A 26599-nucleotide genomic window follows, 5' to 3' on the forward strand; every position below is an offset into this window, starting at 1 on the left:
AATGAAATAATACAATACCATCGTCCGTCACATTTCAAAGACAAACAAGTCTTTCTTGATTTGTCTTGTCAACGTCATAGAAAAAAGCTGAGATACTATAGCGCAGGGGTCATCAACTCTGGTCCCAGAGGCCAAAGTCCAGCACAGTTTGGTGTATTTTCTCTGCTCCAATATGCCTGCTTAGCCAGGGAATCGACTAATCATGATTAGGGCTGCAACTAACGATTATTTCCCTGTCATGTCCCCTTTAGTTATACATCCTTTGTTGCCACCACTCAAATTTCTTGAAATAAAATAATAGAAAAATCACCCCCTACAGATTAATCTGTAAGAATGACTGTGTGGATCATTTGAACAATATTAAACATTTTTAAATGAAACAATAGAAGCCATATCGCCCCCTACACTTCCTGTAGTGTATTACAGTCTGTCAGAGTGACTGCGTGGATCATATGAACATTATAGAGGCTTTTTAAATGAAACAGTAGAAGCCATATCGCCCCCTACACTTCCTGTAGTGTATTACAGTCTGTCAGAATGACTCTGTGGATCATATGAACATTATAGAGTAATTTTTAAAGTAAACAATGCTAATTGTTGCAGCCCAACTGCTGAATTGAATCAGGTGTGCTAGAACAGGAAAATGACCAAACTGTGTTGAACTAAAGCACCTCAGGATCTGAATGAGGTATCCCTGCTATAGTGCTGTGTGTGTGTGTGTGTGTGTGTGTGTGTGTGTGTGTGTGTGTGTGTGTGTGTGTGTGTTGGTGCCGCCGTTACCTTCGGCCAACATCTGTCTGTCTAATCAGCTGTATGTTAAACGGACTGTCCGCTAGCTCAGGATGCTGTTCAACCGGCAAAACGTAAAACCCTTCGTAACCGGAAACATGCCCTGCTGACAGAAGTTCCTCTCTTTCCTTATTGCCCCACACCCTTGCCCCACCCTCTCCATCTCTAACACGCCTCTGTTCCAACAGCCACGCCCCTTGCACCGCCCTGAGCCGGGCCCCCTCCAGCACTCGTGTTCGTTCCTCATCCAGCGTTGCCCCATAGCGGATGTTAAAGCACAGCGCTCCCTGCTGCAGGACCAAATCTGCGAATCTCCTAGTTTCTCCGGCAACCACGGCGCTCATCTGGGAGACCGAAACATTGACACCATTCTCCAAGACCCTCGCCCCTCCACCAGTGGCTCCACTTCCACCCCAGACCACGCCAAGGTCTGCCTCCAGTGGGCTGTCCTTGGTGAAATAATGCGTGTCTCGGCCATCCACTGTGAAGCGCAAGCCTCGCAGGTAGGTGGCGCCGTTCATCACTGCAGCAATGCGTCGGCTGTCCTCGCTGGCCACCCCGATGATCTCAGCGCTGACTGTGCCGTCAGCGCGGACAGCAAACTTCACGCCTTTGCCAAAGATGGAGGAGAGGGCGGAGAACCGTGGGCTCCGCCCCCGACGGCCTCCCGGCCTGCTGTTGGCCGGGGTCATAGGGAGACGGTCCAGAGAGATAAAGTTCTGCAGGAGTTTCTGAAGCTCACACTGGATGCCGAGAACAATCTGGGCAGTGAGAGAGAAAGAGAGAGAGAGAGCGAGAGAGAGAGAGAGAGAGAGAGAGAGAGAGAGAGATGGGGGGGGATGTGATGAGATATTTTTAATTTCTAGTTTTTCAGACTGTTCAATGTGTTATGTAATCAAAAAAAATTCTGCAGTTAACCCTCTGAGATTGACGAATGTACCGGCTCACCAAATTATATTTCTCTGTGTTTATATTAAAATCTTTGTGATAATTCAGTTCATACAGTTCGATCATTTCCTGAATCTGTAAAGTCTCCCTTTCAGTTCCGTTTTATCACGAGATCCTACGTCACTCACATCCGGAGTTATGAGCCTACGAAGAGGGGCTGAGATACATGTTATCTGCCTCTCACCGTGTGGAACTGGTGGATTCAGGTGTCTGTCTACCTTCTGTGTGAAACTGACCAATGGACGCTCAGGAAATCACTAAGGACTGACCATCACACCAGAAACCCTTCATTCTTTATTCAGTAAACATATTTCAAGCTTCGAAACAATCTGTCCCCAAGAGAAAAGCTGTGTCGTCACAAGAGATATTAAGATATATAAGATATTAAGAATTTCTAAAAAATTCTCTCTTTACACAGTGTTCCAGGCCAAAAGGGCCTCATTATATAGAGAGCTGAGATTGTTCTGGATATTTTGATGTATCATATGTGGGTATCATGTCGTATGCAAGTGCCTTTAAAGGTGCATTTAAGAATATAAGAAAAAATCATAAGAAACAACCTCAGAACCCAGAGGGTTAAAGGTGAATTCAAATAAACTGACCTATGCATATAGCTACTGTCGTAAGATGAGACAAGCCTGAGTTGAGCATTCAGTCTCTGGAATGCAAGTCTGAGTCTCAAGTTTCTAGAGGTGCGAGTGTCGAGTCTCTGAGGTGCGAGTGTCGAGTCTCTGGAGTGAGTCTGACTTGAGTGTTGAGTCTCTGGGGTGTGAGTGTCGAGTTTCTGGGACTGAGTCTGACTTGAGTGTTGAGACTCTGGGGTGTGAGTGTCGAGTCTCTGGGTTGCGAGTGTCGAGTCTCTGGGGTGTGAGTGTCGAGTCTCTGGGGTGTGAGTGTCGAGTCTCTGGAGTGTGAGTGTCAAGTCTCTGAGGTGTGAATGTCGAGTCTCTGAGGTGCGAGTCTGAGTTGAGCGTTGAGTCTCTGGGTTGCGAGTGTCGAGTCTCTGAGGTGCGAGGGTAGAGTCTCTTTGGTACGAGTGTCGAGTCTCTGGGTTGCGAGTGTCGAGTCTCTGAGGTGTGAGTGTCAAGTCTCTGGGGTGCGAGTGTAGAGTCTGTGAGGTGCGAGTGTTGAGTCTCTGGGGTGCGAGTGTTGAGTCTCTGAGGTGCGAGTGTCAAGTCTGTAAGGTGCGACTGTCGAGTCTCTGGGGTGCGAGTGTTGAGTCTCTGAGGTGCGAGTGTTGAGTCTCTGAGGTGCAAGTGTCGAGTCTGATTCTTGAGTTTCTAGGGGGCAAGACTGAGTTGAGTCTCAAGTTTCTGGAGTGCGAGTCTAAGTTGAGTCTCCAATCTCTGGGGTGCGAGTCTGAGTCTCAAGTTTCTAGAGGTGCGAGTGTCGAGTCTCTGAGGTGTGAATGTCGAGTCTCTGAGGTGTGAGTCTGAGTTGAGCGTTGAGTCTCTGGGTTGCGAGTGTCGAGCCTCTGAGGTGTGAGTCTGAGTTGAGCGTTGAGTCTCTGGGTTGCGAGTGTTGAGTCTCTGAGGTGCGAGTGTCAAGTCTCTGGGGTGCGAGTGTCGAGCCTCTGTGGTGCGAGTGTCGAGCCTCTGTGGTGCGAGTGTCGAGCCTCTGAGGTGCGAGTGTCGAGCCTCTGAGGTGTGTGTCGAGTCTCTGAGGTGTGTGTCGAGTCTCTCAGGTGTGTGTCGAGTCTCTGAGGTGCGAGTCTGAGTTGAGTGTCGAGTCTCTGCGGCACGAGTGTCGAGTCTCTGAGGTGGTGTGTTGAGTCTCTGAGGTGTGTGTTGAGTCTCTGAGGTGTGTGTCGAGTCTCTCAGGTGTGTGTCGAGTCTCTGAGGTGTGTGTCGAGTCTCCCAGGTGTGTGTCGAGTCTCTGAGGTGCAAGTCTGAGTTGAGTGTCAAGTCTCTGAGGTGTGAGTGTCGAGTCTCTGCGGTGCGACTGTCGAGTCTCTGAGGTGCGAGTGTCGAGTCTCTGAGGTGCGAGTGTCGAGTCTCTGCGGTGCGAGTGTCGAGTCTCTGAGGTGCGAGTGTCGAGTCTCTGAGGTGCGAGTGTCGAGTCTCTGGTGCGACTGTCGAGTCTCTGAGGTGCGACTGTCGAGTCTCTGAGGTGCGAGTGTCGAGTCTCTGAGGTGCGAGTGTTGAGTCTCTGAGGTGCGAGTGTCGAGTCTCTGGTGCGACTGTCGAGTCTCTGAGGTGCGACTGTCGAGTCTCTGAGGTGCGACTGTCGAGTCTCTGAGGTGCGAGTGTCGAGTCTCTGAGGTGCGAGTGTCGAGTCTCTGGTGCGACTGTCGAGTCTCTGAGGTGCGAGTGTCAAGTCTCTGGTGCGACTGTCGAGTCTCTGAGGTGCGAGTGTCGAGTCTCTGAGGTGCGAGTGTCGAGTCTCTGATGTGCGAGTGTCGAGTCTCTGAGGTGCGAGTGTCGAGTCTCTGGTGCGAGTGTCAAGTCTCTGGTGCGACTGTCGAGTCTCTGAGGTGCGAGTGTCGAGTCTCTGGTGCGACTGTCGAGTCTCTGAGGTGCGAGTGTCGAGTCTCTGGTGCGACTGTCGAGTCTCTGAGGTGCGAGTGTCGAGTCTCTGAGGTGCGAGTGTCGAGTCTCTGAGGTGCGAGTGTCGAGTCTCTGAGGTGCGAGTGTCGAGTCTCTGTCAAGCTCGCTGTTTGTGTGTATGCTGGCTCACCTTGCTGGGGTCCCAGCTATGTGTGCGGCTCTGAACGTTCATCATCTCATATGTTTGCTCTGTGTTCTCCACTGGCAGCTTGGGGAACCCTGGCACCACGTTGTGAAGCTGGAATCCAAACAGCTGCAGCCAACTGCTGATATCTGCACAGAGACAGACAGCCTTGAGTGCAGTGTTTATAAAAGATTCTGCAATATTTTACATATTCATGTCTAGTACATATTACAAACCTGAGCCGTGGGTCTATCTTTGTAGACAAACATTAGATAAATATCTATAGAGACACTACACATGCAGGAATGCATACAAACAAAAGTTTTATTTAACATATGTGCTTATAAGAATTATAGATTTGTAAACATTGTCGGCTAGTTTCTTTGAGACATTAAGCCTATTCACTGACTAAACTGCAGTGCAAATGGTCAATCAACACTCAAATTGGACCTGCAGATTTAAAGCTCATTAAATGTTAGAAATATAAACATTTGTATCTGGCTGGAAAGCAAAAGTGCAAGAAGGGAAATCACCGGTGCTAAATCATGGTCAATGGAGAAAATCGTTACCCACAAACCATGTGAGTAAAACCCTCTAAGTGAAGTGAGTTTCTATGCAGAGCTTATAATCGATGTGAGTTCAGCCCCAAAACTGTCTTCGTGTCTCAGTTCTACTTTGTCAGTTTCTTGAAGGGCTACTTCCCTCGTTTCACTTCTTTTATCTTCCCAAGAACCAAAACACGTCCCCGAACAAACGGAAATGTCCTAAATGCCAGCAACATGTTTCATTTTACTGTTTTTAATAAACATTTTCAGCCTTTGGCCCATTTCCAGCCATTTCACTCTTATTCCCCTATATTATCAGAAGGAAGCCAAAACAGATGCATCCGTCTCACACTTGTGAAACAAGCGCGGGCATAGGAACCACTGAATGTGCCCTCCTCACCTTTCAAATGTGCATTCTGTTCTTCCAGTTCTGTTGGTTCTATTTGTTGCTTATTTACACAAATTAATTTCAAACACAGTATCAGTATTCAACATGTCAATAATGGATATGCCAGTGGTCTCCAATCCTGGTCCTGGAGAACTACCTTCCTAGTTCTATGCACAGTCTGATCCAGCTAATCAACCACTTCCCAGCTCCACACTGGCTGTATTAGAGTTAAGTAAGGGGTGGGGCAGCTTACTGGACACAGGTTGGAGCTAAACACTGCAGTATGGTGGCTCTCCAGGACCCAGGTTGGAGACCACTGGGATATGCCATCATGAAATGGTCTGTGATGACCACTGTGCCTGGTAAGAAGGTAAGAAGACACTTCAGCCAGAACAGAAATTTCCATCCAAGAACGAATTCTGCTGAAAGTGTAATTAAGTTGGCTTGTTCTTTGTTTTATTATTCTACATTTTTTCGTACTGTTTATATGGGTTGTGGCTAGAACCATGAAACTTTGCACAGGAATAGAACGTTTGTGCTCTTGGAACCAATTACACATACAGGTTTTGTACAGTGTTCATTCATTTTTTTTTTCCCCACAACTTCAAATCTAACAGCCATAACTGATGCATCTCTCACACTGACTCTCATAGACATTATTTACAGGGCTCACCTACATACTAACACATGTATATACGCACATTTTAGCAACTACCTGGGTTATATTAGCAATGGCCTAGCAGCATCTTAGCAACCACCTAGGACAACATAACAATGGCCAAGAAACGCCTTAGCAACCACCTGGGATACCATAACAATGGCCAGTCTCTTTATCAGATTTCTTGATTAGATTTGACTAGACCTTATTCCGATTTAGGAAATCAGAATGTGCCGTTTACATGACAACTTAGTAATCAGATAACTGCAGAAACCTGATTATGATCAGACGATCAATTGATTGTAAAACACTCAATGTGGCCAACAACTGCCTGCTTTAACAAGAATGAGACGTTTGACAGACGTCATAAATTTTATACAGTTCATTTTTAATGAAGTGTCCCCCTTCAGTTCCAGGAGACAGTCATCAAAATGTACCAAAGCTAACGTAAAGATGTTGCTTTCAATCGACACAAAAAATCAAATCATAAGAATATAAAACAAAAGATGATTGCTTGATCTATGACAACAAACATATGTAAGCTTAACAAACAATACTGCTTATATGCTGGCCTCCAACACTGAATGCAACTTGTGTGTGTGATTTATTTGGATGACAATAAATCAACCTTAGCATGTATATAACTGATGACAGCTTCCACACCAAATGTGAAAATGTGTATTTATTTTTTCGAACCCTGTTTGATTTTTGCAAACTTTCTCCAGTGACAAAAACTTACCGACTGATTACGGTCATCTCTAGTGTTGGCATGGTGACAACCAAGATGATGAACCAGTTGCGTTCTAGCAAACGTTTTCACAAACGCTAAAAGGTTTACTTTTCTCCAAAAGCAGCTCAAACTGGACCACAAACATCAAGTTAAATGTGGAAGAACTCAACATTTCTCCTCACGCTTTAGTGTCACTGTTTGTTCTTCTGAGAGGAATGAATCAGATCTTATTTGCACTTAGACATTCAGTCTGTTTGATTTAGTGTGGAGCTGCAAATCAGTTCAAACTCAGTTGTGAGTGAAAGAACACAAAGTTCTAGCTCCTGAGATGAGGTGGAGATACTCTCTGTTCTCCTTTCGCTTTTCCAAAGTGAAAGCGTCCTGCACACTGTCACAGTCCACCGGTTTATGAGGAATCTGGCCTCTTCCTGTTTCCCCCGTTATATCAAAAACATACCTGGAAAACAGCAGAGAGCGCCCTCTGCTGTGAGTGAGCGAGCGAGTCCTTAATGAATGGGGGTGAAGGAAGCTAAACGGCTAAAAATGAAAAGTTAATATAGTTTCTAATCACTAATCAGTTCTAATCAGAACTTTCCTTTAATTTTAGAAAGTAGAAGGATGCATTTCACTAAAAAAGCAAAGAAAACTCACCTGTATGTTTCCTTTTTCTACAGCAAATGGGTTTTGGGCAGCAGGAAGCTATCATTACTGCTACTGAGTGCTGATTGGTTGGTGAGCGGAGCAGCTCATTGGCTGTTCGTGCTCACTGACATCATGGACGTACATAAGGCACCATTTTACATTTCTATAACTCGAGTCTAAAAGCTCTTAAAAATATAACAGCACTGTTAAAATGTTTTATGATGTGCTGTGTTCAGAAAATTAATGTATTCTTTCATGTTAAAAAAGCATTTAGAAACTATGTAATTATCCTCTCTTCAAGTTCTCTGGGCATAGTTTTGATGTGGAAAAATGGCGTCATAATATTTCACATATTTGTGTCATTTTTTGTGTTGCATTCGATGTGTAACGCCCTTTAGTCTGCTGTTATGGGGATCTACATAGCTAGGCTATTCATTTTGCCACTCCTGACATCCTAAAAGCATCAGGCTCACTCAGGGGAAGCGTGAAGGGACGAGCTCGCTCATTTCTCACCTGTTGTAAACTTAGTGACGTCTTGCAGGCCACCGAGAGGGTAGTTGTTCCTGAAGGCATACAGGTTGAACGGCTTGGGGTCCGCGCTCACCTCTGCCCACAGGTCATGATTGGGCGTGGTCCACCTCCCGGCAACCACATCATAGTCTCGGCGACCGAGGTGCACCAGCCGGGTCAGGGGGTCATAGAGTCCACCCTGGAAGCCAAACGGAAGCAGGAAGGATGGGTTCGAGTCCCTATAGACGTCTCCGTAGGGTGTGTAGCGAAGCTCCTTAACTACCTGGCCTCGGCTGCTGAAGATGGCTAGTGGGGTTCCTGCCGCGTCACAGGCTATATAAAACTCCTGACCGCTGCTCATCTCCATGGCAATCAGGTGACCCTGCAGGTCGTAGTAGAGGGAGGTGATTTCAGATGCTGTGTGGTTGTACAAATGAGTGACTCTGGTGGGTTCGGTCAAGTCAGCATAGAAAAACTGCAGAAGTGTGCCATCGCTAATTCGACTAGAAACGCGCCTTCCCAGGCCGTCGTAGCGATACCAGACCCGTTTCCCAGTGTCTCGGTCCAACGCTCCTGTCAGAAGTCCATTGGAAGTGTATTCGAAGACTAGGTTGCCACGGACGCGCAGGAATCCGTCGTCATCTGTCCGGTACTGGATCTCACCCAGCCGCGTAATTCGGTCTCGTAAGTCGTAGCGTAGTGGTGTGAGCCTTGCGCTGTTGCCATGACTTAGCAGATTGATGTTGCCATTGAGGTCATAGCTGTAGCGCCACTGTGGTCGATCATCAACGGCAACCGACTGGAGCTGACCGTCTGCGTCGTACTCGTACGAGCGGCGTGTGATGTTCCCATCCACACCGATGCGGATGTCGCAGTTTGCGACACGGCCCAAGCTGTCGTACTGCAGCGTCATCCAGAAGGCGATGGACTTGAGGATCTCGTACTGCACCTCCACCACCTGACCGTTGGGGTTGAAGATTTTGCTGTGCTTCATGGCATGTGTGGTGATGACCTGATTGAGGTCGTAGCTGATGACGCTGAACTTGCCGAACTGTTCGATCCGGCCCGACACATCCACATACCGGTAAAGGTCGATGGGGAGCGGCGTCTCATTAATCATGGCTTGCATGCTGGTGACCCGGAAGTTGTTGTAGCTGTAGTCAAAGCGGGCGTTGACTAAACCCTCCTCGCTGAAACGGTAGATCTGCCTGCCCACCAAAGGACCTGAGAAAGAAATAATAAAAAAGATTAAATGTTTGTGGTCTTGGGGATTCTGTAACAGATCTCAGCTCTGCCTTGGCTGCAGACCTTGTGGAAAAAAATAAATACAAGAAAAATGCCACTGTCCATCTCTAACATTGATCTGTGAAGAGAACGTGTGCTCACCGGTCTGCCTATAGCGTATTGTACACACAAACCCCTCTTGCATGAGGTGGACGGTCTTGACAGCACCAGACGACTCGTCATAAGTGAAGCTGACAAGTGTGGAGTCGAAGAGGATCTCACTGAGCCTGGACGTCCTGCTGTACTTGTAGATCACCCGTCTACCAGAGCCCAAGTACAGTGTTTGCAGCAGCCGTCCATCAGGGGAGTAATCCTGCACCAGCGCGTGGCCTGGGGCGTCCGGTGGCGTGTAGGTGTTACGGTAGTAACCGATGGACAGCGCGGTCTGCAGGCCGTGTTTGACCATGCTGGGCAGCGTGATGGACATGAGGTAATCCGTCTGGTCATATTCAAATGTGTAGCGCCTCTGACTGTGCAGCAACAGCTGGATTGACTGAAAGAGAGAGATAAAGAGAAAGAGTGATGGAGTTTCAAATTCATTAAGTGCAGACTGACTATATATCCCCATTTATCTGTCCATTTTTTTAGGAGAAAAGAAAGTAAGTAGTGCTTTGGCTGGACAATACACACTTTCATGCCATTTTCATACATTGCAAAAATATACTTGACAAATTCATTTGGGCTATGTTTTTCTTTCCATTTTGATGGGGGTCTCACAGCAACCTGTCTGGGGGCCTCATTGAATCTGGACACATATTTTATGTCCACACACACTCTCCGTACCTTCTCCTGAAAGCTGTAGCTCCAGGTTTTGCCGTTAGCCCATGTTTGGGTGATTAGCCTGCCGTTGTCGTAATCTCTGCGTTCACTCCAGTTTCCTCTCTGGATGGAAGCCAGCAGGCCATCGCTGGTGTAACTGACCCGAACATCACTGAACTTACTCGGTGCCCAAAGCACCGGCCGGCCACGGTCATCATACTGCAGGCGCAGGGTAAACTTACGGTGGTCATCGTAAATCTTCCCCACACGGGATGCCTGGTTATAGTCTATAGAGAGAACGTTCCTGTTGTGGGCCTGAGAGACAGAAAGAGAGATGAAATGCAGATATTAAGACATTGCAGTTACTGCAGGGCTTGTGTTGCTGTGGAATCTGACAGTTTGGCAAAAAATCAACACATTAACACATTAGCTGTGTCCTGATTCAGAGGCCGCATCCTTCAGAGGCTGCATTTGAAGACCAATTCCAGCACAGCGGTGCGACTAGGCTGTCCCATTTGGAAGGCTCCTTCATATCTGGCCGAGAAATGTGCCGTAGAGCAAGTAGGCAAGCAAAGTTTATTTATATAGCGCTTTTTACAACAGGCGTTGTCACAAAGCAGCTTTACAGAAAAATCAACATTACAGAAAAAGAAAAGAAAATCAGCATTACAGAAAAAGAAAATTCCAGGTCCAAGACCCCATGAGCGTCACCAGTGGGGACAATGGCAAGGAAAAACTCCCTAACAGCAGGAGGAAGAAACCTTGAGAGGAAACAAGACTCAGAAGGGGAACCCATCCTCCTCTGGTCGACACCGGATAGTAAACATTGTTAGTATAAAGTATTACAGTACAGAGTGGGAAAAACAGGCGGAACAAATGGTTAATTAGATTAGTTTTAGATTATGCAGCGGCAGCAGCAGCAGAAGCATCGTCAGTTCATGAGGGTGAGGATTACACAGCGTTGTACAGCATGAAGCTCAATGGTGGTCAAGCCGGTCCAGAAGGCTGGCGAGCAGTGGCACCCGATCAAGGCAGAAGAGTCAACAGCATCAGACGTGCAGGATGGCCAGCTGTTCAACTCGGCAAAGAAAGGAAAGCACACAGAGAGTAGAGCAGACCGTCTCGCGGGTCTACGCAGTCTTCAAAGGACACGTCTTCATAGACTGCGTCCTTCGAAGGATGCAGGCCCTGAATTAGGACACATCTAGTGTCCTTCCTTCGTCGATCAACCAAGACATGTCTGCTATTGTGTTTCTGCGCTGGAGCTAGCATGCTAATGTGGCTAACAAGTAATGGATGCTTATACCGACCAATTTGGATCACGCAAACTGGACAACAACTAAATGGACTAAATGGACAAAAGAACAAGGCATAGCTATAAACTATGCTAAGCTGTAGCAGTAGCATGAATTTTATCTGCACCATTGTCCAGTTTAATAGATAATAGTATGTCATATGGTGTCACACACACAAGTACCTGAGATCGTGTACAGGTGGAATAAGCAAGGACGACTGCTGGGAATCAGAGCTGTAGGTTTTCATATCTAAGACAGAGGTGTGAGCTAAAACGCTGCCCCTTCCGATAAGCCAATGCTAAAGCTAACACTAATACTAACATTACAGGCATGCTGAGGTCACTGTAGGTTTGCTCTGAGAAGGCTTTCCTTCGCGTACCGGAGTAAGAAGCGTTTATAGAGACGGTTGTGATCGTGTCAGTCATCATCCTGCAGTGTAAAGTGCGTCTTACCCTCAGTCTGCGCTCGTATGTGCTGTAGTTTCTGGCCTGTTCTCGCCTCTGTTTCCACTCGATGATGCTGTGGCTCTGTTCCCCCGGCAACGTGATGTTGCATCTGCCCATGGTAGGATGGACTGCCCCTGGTGACACACCTGGCAACAGCCCTGGCAACAGATGAGGCTCAGTGCTCAAAGTGACGTCCATCCCACTGGCATAGGTCACCCACAGAGATCCATCACCGCTGACACGATACACACTGACAGAGTGAGCTACAAAGAGAGCGAGGGGTAGGGGGGTAGAGCTCAAGTTACATTGTTTCTTATTTTCAGTATTTTCTATTGTTCTAATTAGTGATCGCACAAAACAACACCCTAGCAACCACCTTGGGTACCACAGCAATACCCTAGCAACCACCTGGGGTACCACAGCTACCATCTAGCAACACCCTAGCAACCACCTGGGGTACCACAGCAAAACCTAGCAACCATCTGGGATACCACAACAATAGCCTGGGTTACCATGGCTACCTGGGGTATCACAGCTACCATCTAGCAACACTACAGCAACCACCTGCACCGAAAAAAAGGAAATCACTCTGTTGTTTGTTATTTTGTTTTCTTTCATTGATATTATTTAACAAAAACATGTAAGTCAGTAAGTTATGGAAAAAAAACAACATGCTAGCGACCTCCTGGGCTACCACAGCAACACCCTAGCGAGCACCTGGGGTAACAAAGCAACATTCTAGCAACCACCTGGGGTACCAAAGCAACACCCTAGCAACCACCTGGGCTACCACAACAATACTCTAGCGAGCACCTGGGGTAACAAAGCAACATTCTAGCAACCACCTGGGGTACCAAAGCAACACCCTAGCAACCACCTGGGCTACCACTGCAATACCCTAGCAAGCACCTGGGGTACAAAAGCAACACTCTAGCAACCACCTGGGGTACCAAAGCAACACCCTAGCAACCACCTGGGGTACCACGGCTACCATCCAGCAAAACCCTATTTAATAAAAGCATGTAAGTCATTAAGACTTTTTAAATATATTTTTAAAATGCATTTATTTATATTTGTTATTATACTTTTTCATTGTATTAATTTTAATAATAAATAATAATAATAATAATAATAATAAAGGTTACAGATGTAACTAAATAGTACTGACTGTGATCTGCATTGTACTTTACATTAACCAGGTACGTCTGCATTTCACATGTAATTCACATAAACAAGATATCAAATCATAACTGCATTTTCACAGAGTATCAATACTACAACACTCGTCTCTGTCCTGTTAAGTATTTATTTACAAATATTTAACACACACCCCCCCCACCCCACACACACACCTTGTCTGAGTGTGTAAACGGTGTTGTCCTCTGAGTGGTTGGTGATGGTAATGAAGTTTTCTCGGTTTGAAGTTGACGCCTCCACCCTGACAGACTTGCCCATGTCACCATGGAAACTGCTGACCTCTCCCGTCGGCAAGGTCACATTGATCAGGTGACCGTCAGAGTTATACCTGGATGGAAAAAACACAAATGTGGAGTTTTTAATCACCTCAGTGTCGCTGCTGGACTGAGAGCCAAAAACACCCAGCCAACAGCGTCCTGTGGGCAGTGTCCTGTGACCACTGGTGAAGGACTAGAGGATGACCAACACAAACTGTGCAGCAGCAGATGAGCTATCGTCTCTGACTTTACATCTACAAGGTGGACCAACAAGGTAGGAGTGTCTAATAGAGTGGACAGTGAGTGGACACAGTGTTTAAAAACTCCAGCAGCACTGCTGTGTCTGATCCACTCAGACCAGCGCAACACACACTAACACACCACCACCACATCAGTGTCATTGCAGTGCTGAGAATGACCCACCACCCAAACAGTACCTGCTCTTTGAGGGTCCTGTGGGGGTGTTCTCTTCATTGAGAGGCCGAACTTTCAGTGATTTTATCAGGCATGTTCTGCTCTCCACCACTAGATGGCACTGTGGTCTTACAGATCATTTACTGCACGTCTATCTGAAGTGATGAGCTTTCGCTATAAACGCTCCATAATGCACCGCAGGAGTGTGACCCCACTGACCCTTACCGATCATCTCACTGTATATAGGTTAGATATATACTGTCCATTAGCTTTTTAAATTATTTAATACATGATGTCTTATTTTATTAAATTTGGTTATTTATTTCTTTTTATTTCACTCTGATTATTATCATTACCACTATAATTAACAGCTGCTATTAGTTCTGAAGAGTTTGTTCAACTTTAATGTTTATGTGCTTTGGCAACATTGTGGAGAGAGAGAGAGAGAGAGAGAGAGAGAGAGAGTGAAAGCAAGAGAGAGAGAGGGAGAGAGAGAGAGAGAGAGAGAGAGAGAGAGAGAGAGAGAGTGGAGATAAAGGACAAGAGGACAGAGAATGAAAGAGAGAACAACAGAGAATCAGAATCAGCATCAGACTCATGATTTTTACTGCTAACAGTAAAAAAACACGGAAAACAGCAAAAAACAAAACAAAAAAACAACAATAAAAGCGTTTTTAAAGACTGACAGAGACAATAATGTGGAGGAGTGAAACAAAAACAAACAATAAAAGCAAATAAAAAATGTAATTCCTAGTAATAATGGTGAAAATAATGTCGAAGAAAGAAATAAAAACAAAAAACCTCAACAAAACAATATACATAACTCTTAATATGTAAAGTGATCCAGTCAGAAAAAATACAAACAAAATAAAACACCATAATAAAGAAACAAAGAAATCAGTGCTGAGCGATAAAAATGATTAATATTAGAACAAAAAAGCAAGAAAAAAGGAAATGTAAACATTAAAAAGATCATAATATAAAAGAACAAGCATGAACAGAAGGGGTCTCTCACTCGTAGACGGTGGTCCAGGCGTTTTCGTTGCTCATGGTCGCCAGCAGGCCGGTGTTTCCGTAGTAACTGATCTGGGCGAGGTCGTGCGCGAGGGCGGAGACTCTCCTCAGCGTCCCCGCGGTGCTCAGGGTCAGCCAGTACACCTGTCCGCCAGGTGTGACCAGCCACAGCGGTGATCCGTTAGAGTCCCGCCTCACCTGGACCGCGCCCCCCTCGCTGGCCGTCACTGCGGCGACCAGCCCCGCTCCCACGTAGCTGAAGTTGTACAGGTAGTCCCCGGTGACGAGGCAGCGTGTGTACAGGTGAGTGCCATTCGGGGCGAACAGGTAAACTTCCTGCTGCGCCACGGACATGACCTCATACAGGAGGTCAGAGGTCAGCCGCGGTTGCCTGGCAACCAAGGAGCGCACACGGACGTTACCCAAATCAGCGATGTAGAGTGTCCCATTCGGAGACACAGCCAGAGCAGAGGGGGATTTTAGCTTAGCGTCCCGAGCGTAGCCTCCATCACCTGCAGAGAGAGAGAGAAAGAGAGAGAGAGGGAGAGGGAGAGAGAGAGAGAGGAGAGAGAGAGAGAGAGAGGGAGAGAGAGGGAGAGAGAGGGAGAGAGAATGAAAAAGAGAATGTAAAATTCACTACATTCGCCCTACAGGTGTAAAATTCACTACATTCGCCCTACAGGTGTAAAATTCATTACATTTGCCCTACAGGTGTAAAACTCACTATGTTCCCCCTACAGGTGTAAAATTCATTACATTTGCCCTACAGGTGTAAAATTCATTACATTTGCCCTACAGGTGTAAAACTCACTATGTTCCCCCTACAGGTGTAAAATTCATTACATTTGCCCTACAGGTGTAAAATTCATTACATTTGCCCTACAGGTGTAAAACTCACTATGTTCACCCTACAGGTGTAAAATTCATTACATTCACCCTACAGGTGTAAAACTCATTACATTCGCCCTACAGGTGTAAAACTCACTATGTTCACCCTACAGGTGTAAAATTCACTATAATTCACCCTACAGGTGTAAAATTCACTACATTCAGCCTACAGGTGTAAAACTCACTATGTTCCCCCTACAGGTGTAAAACTCACTATGTTCACCCTACAGGTGTAAAACTCACTATGTTCCCCCTACAGGTGTAAAACTCACTATGTTCACCCTACAGGTGTAAAATTCACTATAATTCACCTACAGGTGTAAAATTCACTACATTCAGCCTACAGGTGTAAAACTCACTATGTTCCCCCTACAGGTGTAAAATTCACTACATTCACCCTACAGGTGTAAAATTCACTACATTCAGCCTACAGGTGTAAAACTCACTATGTTCACCCTACATGTGTAAAATTCACTTTATTTGCCCCACAGGTGTAAAATTCACTATATTTGCCCTACAGGTGTAAAACTCACTACGTTCGCCCCCAGAGGTGTAAGACTTACTTCATGTTCTCTTAATGTGTAAAACTCACTGCATTTGTCCAGACATAAAACTCATTTGCCCCAAAAGGTTAAAAATCATAACATTTGTGTAAAATGTACTAAAGCTGCCCTTTTCACTAAAACCCTTTAAACCAGCTGCACTGACATAAATTTAAATGTACTACAAATACCTTCCAGATGTTGAGCTTACTACCACACAGTGTTATAAACACTACAGATGTTAAACTAGCCATGCTTTACCTACAGATCACTCCCTACATTAGCACTACAAGTGTAAACTCACCAGAGAAACAGTCACAGTCTGGATCAATTTTACAGTCACACTCGCTAACTGTCCCAGCGATGACGGACATTTCCCCATTGGTGTTGACCTCCAGGATGCGGCTGAGCTTTCTGTCGTCAGTCTGAGCAATGTACAGCACCCCCTGGTGGCTGACGGCGATGGCCTTGGCTCCCTCCAGTGCTGACTGTGTGGACGCCGGGCCCGTGGCTGGCGGCTCAGTGACAGGAAGTGGGCAGTGGATCGGTCTCCCGGCAACAACACGGACCAGGCCAACATCGCTGACCTGCAGCACCAGGTTATTGTCCAGCACATACAGGGAGTTATCCAGTGGACTTATAGCCAGGTCAGTGGGCCATTCGAGACGCACCTGAAGGGACACACATACACTGCTGGTGTCATTTCAAAACCTGAAAACATTTTTATTACTTCAAGTTCAGTGAAAAGGCTTCTTCAGCATGAACATCTTCAAAGAGTGCCAACTACTCAGAGTGTGTGCATGAAAAACGAATATTAATGCACAGATTCACTTTCAAGAGGCAATTTCATTCTGCCAAAATATGACACCTAAAATGACACTCTCAGCCTAAACAAGAGAGAGAGAGAGCGAGAGAGCGCGAGAGAGAGAGAGAGGAGAGAGAGAGAGAGAGAGAGAGAGAGAGAGTAATTTTAAAAATGCAGCTCCTCTTCAGACACTGACTGAACAAAATGGATCCCTATTTACATTTTAGGGCAGAATTAGGTGTTTTGGCCATTTTCTCTGTGTCCAAACTGTAAAACTGAATTCCAGAGTGACTTTAAAGGCACTACAATCTCCTACTAATGCACTGTAATCTGTAATGAACGATGTAGATCACTACATCAGCTGCATGTAGGCTCTCATATCAAACCTATCAGACTCTCTCGACTCTCGTATTAAACCTATCAGACTCTCTTGACTCTCGCCTCAAACGTGCCAGACTGTTGACTCTCTGATCAAACGTATCAGGTTCTCTAGACTCTTGTATAAAACATAGACTCTCTCGACTCTTGGATCAAAGAGATCAGACTCTCCTGAGACTCGTATCAAAATAACAGACTCTTGATTCTCGTAACAAACTCTAGTATGAAACATATCAGACTCTCTCGACTCTCGTATCAAACATATCAGACTCTCTTGAGTCTCCTATCAAACATATCAGACTCTCGACTGATTAAACGTATCAGGCTCTCTAGACTCTCGTATCAAACGTATCAGACTCTCTCGACTCTCATATCAAACATATCAGACTCTCTTGACTCTCGTATTAAAAGTACCACACTCTCATTAACTCTAGTATTAAAAGTATCAGACTCTCTTGACTCTCGTATTAAAAGTATCAGACTCTCTTGACTCTTGCATCAAAAGTATCACTCTCTTGACTCTCGTATTAAAAGTATCAGACTCTCTTGACTCTCGTAGTAAAAGTATCAGACTCTCTTGACTTATGTATTAAAAGTATCAGACTCTCTCGACTCTTGCATCAAAAGTATCACTCTCTTGACTCTCGTATTAAAAGTATCAGACTCTCTTGACTCTCGTAGTAAAAGTATCAGACTCTCTTGACTCTCATAGTAAAAGTATCAGACTCTCTTGACTCTCGTATTAAAAGTGTCAGACTCTCTTGACTCTCGTATTAAAAGTGTCAGACTCTCTTGACTCTCGTAATAAAAGTGTCAGACTCTCTTGACTCTCGTATTAAAAGTATCAGACTCTCTTGACTCCTGTATTAAAAGTATCAGACTCTCTTGACTCTCGTATTAAAAGTATCAGACTCTCTTGACTCTCGTATCAAAAGTATCAGACTCTCTTGACTCTGTATTAAAAGTATCAGACTCTCTTGACTCTCGTATTAAAAGTATCAGACTCTCTTGACTCTCATATCAAAAGTGTCAGACTCTCTTGACTCTCATATCAAAAGTGTCAGACTCTCTTGACTCTCGTATCAAAAGTGTCAGACTCTCTTGACTCTCGTATTAAAAGTATCAGACTCTCTTGACTCTCGTATCAAAAGTATCAGACTCTCTTGACTCCTGTATTAAAAGTATCAGACTCTCTCGACTCTCGGATCAAAAGTATCAGACTCTCTTGACTCTCGTATCAAAAGTATCAGACTCTCTTGACTCCTGTATTAAAAGTATCAGACTCTCTTGACTCTCATAGTAAAAGTGTCAGACTCTCTGACTCGTAAAAGTTCGACTCTGATCGTGTAAAAGTATCAGACTCTCTTGACTCTCGTAGTAAAAGTATCAGACTCTCTTGACTCTCGTATTAAAAGTATCAGACTCTCTTGACTCTCATAGTAAAAGTATCAGACTCTCTTGACTCTCGTAGTAAAAGTATCAGACTCTCTTGACTCATAGTAAAAGTATCAGACTCTCTTGACTCTCGTAGTAAAAGTATCAGACTCTCTTGACTCTCATAGTAAAAGTATCAGACTCTCTTGACTCTCGTAGTAAGTGTCAGACTCTCTTGACTCTCATATTAAAAGTATCAGACTCTCTTGACTCTCGTATCAAAAGTATCAGACTCTCTTGACTCTCGTATCAAAAGTATCAGACTCTCTTGACTCTCGTATCAAAAGTATCAGACTCTCTTGACTCTCATAGTAAAAGTATCAGACTCTCTTGACTCTCATATTAAAAGTATCAGACTCTCTTGACTCTCATAGTAAAAGTATCAGACTCTCTTGACTCTCATATTAAAAGTATCAGACTCTCTTGACTCTCATAGTAAAAGTATCAGACTCTCTTGACTCTCGTATCAAAAGTGTCAGACTCTCTTGACTCTCATAGTAAAAGTATCAGACTCTCTTGACTCTCATATTAAAAGTATCAGACTCTCTTGACTCTCTTTTGTTAAACTTGCCAAACACTAACAAAACATTTAACTTTCTAAAGTTTACAAATGAAGATCCTGTTGCTGCTCATCACAGAGCGAAATCACTGACTGGCAACTGCAGGATACTACAGTCCTGGACACAGGAGTAAATGTGTGTGTGTCTCCTGAGGCTTGGACACTGTCCAGAATAAAAAAGTGTGGGTGTGTTTGTGTGTCTCCTGAGACTTTGACAGTGAAATGTGTGTGTGTGTGTGTGTGTGTGTGTGTGGTTGTGTGAGCATGTGTCTCCTGAGACCTGGACAGGATTCAGAATGAAAAGTGTGTGTGTGTGTATGCATGTGTGTGTATACGTGTGTGTTTGTATGTGTGTGTGTGTGTGTGTGTGTATACGTGTGTGTTTGTATGTGTGTGTGTGTGTGTGTGTGTGTGTGTGTGTGTGTGTATGCGTGTGTGTGTATACGTGTGTGTTTGTATGTGTGTGTGTGTGTGTGTGTGTGTGTGTGTGTGTGTGTGTGTCTCCTGAGACCTGGTTAGTATTCAGAATGAAAAGTGTAAAGGCTGTTTGTAGTGCTGATATTACTGAGTGCTGCAGTATATAATTGATATCTAACCAATCACAGTCCTTTTCACTGTGTTGATACCTGTGAACTGATCAATCACAGTCACTGTTTGTTTTTGATCATATAATAATAATAAAGGAAATTACTTCAGTCTAAAAATATATTTACTCATCTGTTTTCAAAAGATATTGCAAAACATATCGAAATCACAGTACGCAGCAACATTACAGCACGAGAGAGAGAGAGAGAGAGAGAGAGACAGAGAGAGAGAGAGAGAGAAGAGAGAGAGAGAGAGAGAGAGAGAGAGAGAGGAGATGCTGCAGGCTATGAAGTGAAAGATGAAGAATCAGCATTTTATGAAGTTTTGTAGGAGCAACTCCAAGTATCTCTAATCGTGGTGTGCATGTGTGCAAGGGTGCGTGTGTGTGTGTGTGTGTGTGTGTGTGCGTGTGTGTGTGCGCGTGTGTGTGTGTATGCGTGTGTGTGTGTGTGAGAGTGTGTGTGTGTGCGTGTGTGTGTGTGCGTGTGTGTGTGTGTGTGTGTGTGTGTGCGTGTGTGTGTGTATGCGCGTGTGTGTGTGTGTGTGCGCGTGTGTGTGTGTGTGTGTGTGTATGCGTGTGTGTGTGTGTGTGAGAGTGTGTGTGTGTGCGTGTGTGTGTGTGTGTGTGTGCGTGTGTGTTTACATATATACTCCATTTATAGTTCAGGATTTTCCCCACCAGTTGTATTACAGAAACATCTAAACTCTGAAATCTGACCTGTCGCCATGACGACTTCAGTATCTCATCATGAACTCCAGATAAGAAAACAGCATCACACAAACATCCTAACGAGACTAAACCTCCTAAATCCTGTCCTAACTTTAGGATGAACCCCAACAGGGTCCTCACTTCTGTTTAAGGTCCGTTTCTATGGTTTTTAGGCAGCTGAGTCAGCAGCATAGTTCACTACCAGCATAATGAGCTCCATTTATTCCTACTGTAAAACGCTGCTTTCACTGTGAGATGATTTTCTTTTCTAACTCTGCGTTTTAAAGATGCAGACTCGATCTCCACCGCCCCTCTGATCACCTTCGTGTGTTAATGTTGATGATGAAATATTACAGTGATGGTGGTGAATAATGAGGAGACGGAGCTGAACGTGTGTCTGTTTATTAGTATCTAATATCTTTAATCTCAATATCTATACAACATTAGCATGATATTTTCTAGTTTTAAAAAATTACGATCATCAATAATGTCGCCCCCCACTCTGCAGCAGTTTTGACCTAATTTCTATTCTATTTTAGTCTGTATGCTTTTTTAATACCAACTGTTTGAATAAAAAATCTTTAATAAAACTCATATATTAAATGATTCTCAGTAGCTCAACATCTTTTGAGAACCACTTCATCTCTCATTATGTACTGTAAAGACATGCATTCGAGAGCTTCTTCTGATGCAGATTCGTGGCAACTTGCGTGCTAATAGCGCTCCCTGCTGGAGAAACTCCAGGCTGCATGCAATATCCAAAGTCCTTTCCACACTTAAAACAACATTGTTACAGCTACGTTTTGATAATTCAGCTAAACCACCAGGACACTTTATCTGTACAGAGAATACTGCATTTTATTCAGTAACTCACACAGCAGACACAGCAGGGAGTTTACTCTACTGCAGCTTTAAAGGCCACAGTATTACTCAATGTTTTAACAGTAAAAGTGAAGGAAACATTATGTGTACATTTTACTGAATATTATTTATTACCTTTTTCTCAAAAATCCATAGACGAGAATCAGAGGAACTTTCTCTCTGGGTTAGAGTCAACTTAGCTGCTCTACACTAACTTCCAGTCATTTTTGCATTATGACCTGAGACCTCCTTGTTTCTGTGCTCACTGTCCATTTTATCAGCTCCACTTACTATATAGGTGCACTTTGTAGTTCTACAGTTACAGACTGTAGTCCATCTGTTTCTCTGATACTTTGTTAGCCCCCTTTTACCCTGTTCTTCAGTGGTCAGGACCCCCATGGACCCTCACAGAGCAGGTACTACTTGAGTGGTGGATCATTCTCAGCACTGCAGTAACACTGACGTGGTGGTGGTGTGTTTGTGTGTGTTGCGCTGGTCTGAGTGGATCAGACTCAGCAGTGCTGCTGGAGTTTTTGAACACCTCAGTGTCACTGCTGGACTGAGAATAGTCCACCAACCAAAGATATCCAGCCAACAGCGTCCTGTGGGCAGCGTCCTGTGGCCACTGATGAAGGACTAGAGGATGACCAACACAAACTGTGCAGCAGCAGATGAGCTATCGTCTCTGACTTTAAACCTACAAGGTGGACCAACAAGGTAGGAGTGTCTAATAGAGTGGACAGTGAGTGGACACAGTGTTTAAAAACTCCAGCAGCACTGCTGTGCCTGATCCACTCGCACCAGCACAACACACACTAACACACCACCACCACATCAGTGTTACTGCAGTGCTGAGAATGATCCACCACCTGCTCTGTGATGGTCCATGGGGGTCCTGACCACTGAAGAACAGGGTAAAAGGGGGCTAACAAAGTATGCAGAGAAACAGATGGACTACAGTCTGTAACTGTAGAACTACAAAGTGCACCTATATAGTAAGTGGAGCTGATAAAATGGACGATGAGCGTAGAAACAAGGAGGTGGTCATAATGTTATGCCTGATCGGTGTAGTGTAGTGCATGGGTGCTCAATCCTAGTCCTGGAGATCTACCATCTATCAACACGCCTGGCCCTCATATTCAGATGCTCCTGAAGGCCTTCATTAACTGGATCAGGTGAGTTTGATTAGAGGTGGGATTAAGCTGTGCAGGGTGGCAGATCTCCAGGTCCAGGACTGGGCACCCCTGCTGTAGTGGGTAGCACGTCTGCCTTCTGCTGTAGACTGGGATTCAATCCCCTGCATAGGCGAGCATCCCACACTACACCAATAAGACTCCTAACACTACCTTCGCCTGCCTGTGTAATCTGATCACATTGTAAGTCGCTCTGGATAAGAGTGTCTATGTACATTCGGGTCTGCTGGATCACATTTTGGGAGTCTTTAAATTGAAATATTTTGGGGAAACGTGTCCTCAACTCTGAGAGATGTTGTTAGTTTTAGGAGTCCAGGATCTCCAAGGTGCTTCATTCTTAATGAAGGTTTTAATGATATTTCTCTACAGCAGAAACGGGTGCTGTTAGCTTGTCTTACAGCTGCTAAAGAAAATGCTGGCATTGCACTGGCAGCTTCCACACCCTCTTAATTGGCTGCACTGGTCGCACATTTTCTCAAAATATTACCAACAGTCATACGCAAAAGTCTGGAAGTGTAAACAAGTTAACACGTCCTCTACAGAGAACACACTTCTGCACGTTTCAGGGCACAGTTACTGTTTATTTGCTGAATTTAACATTGGGAAAACGTGGCCTGTGCAAAAGTTACAGTGCATTATATGTTTTATGTCATAGTTTTTCCAGTACGTTAAACTCGGCAAATAAACAGAAACTGTGCACTAAAATGTGCAGCAAAATACTACATTTAAGGGCGCTCTTTGTAGAAGACGTGTTCCCTTGTTTTCACTCGAAACATCAACAAAAAGTGTCATGTGACCGGGGGTGCACAAACTTTTGCACACAACAGTTAGGGCTGGTCAACGTTGTGCGGTCTCATATGATGACATCACTCACCTGGCTGATGTCCATGTGTGTGTCACAGCTGATCGGCTGGGTGGAGGTGAGTCCGTTTGATCCCATCACCGTGGTGATGATGCCCTTCTCAATCTTGCGGATCGTGGTTCCGTCCACGAAGTAAACCGAGCCGTATTTATCGACAGCGATACCTACAGAACACAAACACAGCAGAACATACAGTTACATACAGTTACAGTTCGCATACAGTAATCAGTGGGAACCTCCGGCTGAGTTTAAAGCCAAAACCGAAACGTTCTGACAATGTAAACAAGTAAAAATCAGATCATCACAATAACTAAACAGGAAAGGCATGGTGTGATTTTGTATTGACTGCTCTATGCATGTATAGCAACTATGATTTTTCATAGCTGTGTTATGTGGTCAGACAAGCTTTACAGAAAGGCATTAAAAATGTCATTCAGCCTAATGAGAAACTGTAGAACAGACTCAGTTTATGTCACAATACCTACATTTAGAGTCGGTTATTCATTCAGCCTAATGAGAAACTGTAGAACAGACTCAGTTTATGTCACAATACCTACATTTAGAGTCGGTTATTCATTCAGCCTAATGAGAAACTGTAGAACAGACTCAGTTTATATCACAATACCTACATTTAGAGTCGGTTATTCATTCAGCCTAATGAGAAACTGTAGAACAGACTCAGTTTATATCACAATACCTACATTTAGAGTCGGTTATTCATTCAGCCTAATGAGCTGAATGAATATATATATCAGCCTTGTGATATAAACTCAGTCTGTTCTACAGTTTCTCATTAGGCTGAATGAATGACCGACTCTAAATGTAGGTATTGTGATATAAACTGATTGATTTATCCATAGATTTCCTGCAAGTGTCTGTCCAGCGTGGCCTGCTGAGGGGGCTAAAGGTTTCACTTTAAAAGACGTTTAAAAGCTGGTAACTTTAACTTAAATATGGTAACTTTGACAGCTCCAGTAATGACATTTACATGGAAGAGGAATGAAACAGTACTACATTCAGACTCCTAAGGGTTAACTGGTGTGTGCTTGTATTAAAGCAGCAAATAAGGACTCTGAAGCTGATCTGAGGAGGCGTCAAACAAACCCACCCACACAGACACTCACGCACACACACCATATGCCATGCGCTCCCTGAAGAACAGCTGTAAATGGGAAACCTTTCAGAAACACCTTGTCACGTTTTTAAAGGACAAAAACTAAAAGCTCAGATGAAAACTCTGGAGGAGTGAGACTGCAGGCCGAGCTCTTCAGCACTTCCAGCCTCTGTGATTTAAAAAAAAAAACACTTTCATACTTTATACCGTTTTGCCTCCATCATCATGAAACTTTGATTTTTTTTGCTTGGAGGTGTTTAGAGATGAATCTTTTGCTGCCAAGAAAAGATTAAGCTGCAGGGTGTGAAGAGGAACACATTGTTTTTAAAATTCAAAAACACTTCTGTGCAGTTTTCCTCATGACGCTGAATATTTGCCATTCAGCAGTCAGAGCAGTAAAAAATCCAAACTGAGCCTGACCTGAGCCAGATCAGAGCCAGACCAGAGCCAACCTCACCCTGACCAGAGCCCGATCCGAGCCCGACCAGAGCCTGACCTGAGGTTGACCAGAGCCCGACCTGAGCCTAAACAGAACCCGACCAGAGCCCGAACCGAGCCCGACCAGAGCCTGACCAGAGCCCGACCCGAGCCAGACCAGAGCCCGACCTGAGCTTGACCAGAGCCCGACCCGAGCCAGACCATGGACTGACCAGAGCCCGACCAAAGCCCGACCATAGCCCAGCAGAGCCCCACCAGAGCCCCACCAGAGCCTGACCCAAACCAGTCCAGATCTCGACCCGAGCCAGACCAAAGCCCAACCAGAGCCTGACCTGAGCCAGATCAGAGCCAGACCAGAGCCAACCTCACCCTGACCAGAGCCCGATCCGAGCCCGACCAGAGCCTGACCTGAGGTTGACCAGAGCCCGACCAAAGCCCGACCTGAGCCTAAACAGAACCCGACCAGAGCCCAAACCGAGCCAGACCAGAACCCGACCAGAGCCCGACCTGAGCCAGACCAAAGCCCGAACCAAGCCCGATCCGAGTCCCGACCCAACCCGACCCAAGCCTAAACAGAACCCAACCAGAGCCCGAACCGAGCCCGACCAGAGCCTGACCAGAGCCCGACCCGAGCCAGACCAGAGCCCGAACCGAGCCCGAACTGAGCCAGACCAGAGCCCGACCCAAGCCAGACCAGAGCCCGACCTGAGCTTGACCAGAACCCGACCAAAGCCCGACCATAGCCCACCAGAGCCCCACCAGAGCCCCACCAGAGCCTGACCCAAACCAGTCCAGATCCCGACCCGAGCCAGACCAAAGCCCAACCAGAGCCTGACCTGAGCCAGATCAGAGCCAGATCAAAGCCAACCTCACCCTGACCAGAGCCCGATCCAAGCCCGACCAAAGCCCAACTTGAGCTCGACCAGAGCCTGACCAAAGTGCTCCTATAAGGTCAGTGGAGCTACAATGGTGAGTGAAGATACAGTAAGTGGCTGGTCAGTGTATCTGTACATGTTGATCTAGATAATGTGGCAAAACTGAGGTTCCTTGGTGTGAATAAGTGGTGTTAGATCTTCTCATATTTAATGTGACTCTACAACCAACAAAATCAAAGCGATGTTTATCAGGAAAAATAACTGAGAATGACAGGATGATGAAAACGCTGATCAGGGAGGCCAACGAGACGCCTACAAGACAGGACTTTTTGGCAAGAACTGGTCACTCCCTGCATGGGACCATCGCCCACGTCATGGGACCATCGCCCAGTCTCATCCACTCTGCATGTCCGTGTGAGACCAGGATATGTCTGTTCTACAAAATCACAGCAGGAACCAGCGCCACACAGAACCCACCAGACTTCTTAACAGCCAACGGAGACGCAGTCTGAGTTATGCCCACCCGTTTGGAGTTATGCCCCTCCAGTTTGAAGTCGCAGGACCACCAGACTAACTTAGTACACGTCTGTGTGCTCAAAGTCACTCAGAGGGAGGAAAACATTCACATCTCTGCAGTTTCTGAGGTCATAAAGATGAAGGAGGTTCAGCGAGACGTCAGGTCCTGCACAGATGTTCCTCCTGAGTGATCTGAGGGGTCTCCTCCTGAGGAAGAGCAGCAGCTCAGATGTGCCAATAACACACACACACACACACACACACACACACACACACACACACACACACACACAG

At 45.3% G+C, this 26599-nt stretch overlaps 1 protein-coding gene across 1 annotated transcript in view; it reads right to left on the reverse strand.

The window, feature by feature from the left end:
- Window positions 1-257: 257 nt before the first annotated feature.
- The window catches only part of LOC118814644 (teneurin-1-like), a 173897-nt gene continuing 147555 nt past the window's right edge, over window positions 258-26599 (reverse strand). Inside the window, 10 exon segments of the mRNA XM_036580344.1 lie at window positions 258-1550; window positions 4414-4556; window positions 7884-9104; window positions 9267-9657; window positions 9948-10238; window positions 11671-11927; window positions 13017-13189; window positions 14548-15058; window positions 16281-16647; window positions 23375-23526. Of these exon segments, the coding sequence (XP_036436237.1) occupies window positions 777-1550; window positions 4414-4556; window positions 7884-9104; window positions 9267-9657; window positions 9948-10238; window positions 11671-11927; window positions 13017-13189; window positions 14548-15058; window positions 16281-16647; window positions 23375-23526 (4280 nt within the window). The 3' untranslated portion in view covers window positions 258-776.

Source organism: Colossoma macropomum, unplaced genomic scaffold, assembly GCF_904425465.1.
Source record: "Colossoma macropomum unplaced genomic scaffold, Colossoma_macropomum, whole genome shotgun sequence".
NCBI classification, from domain to species: Eukaryota; Metazoa; Chordata; class Actinopteri; order Characiformes; family Serrasalmidae; genus Colossoma; species Colossoma macropomum.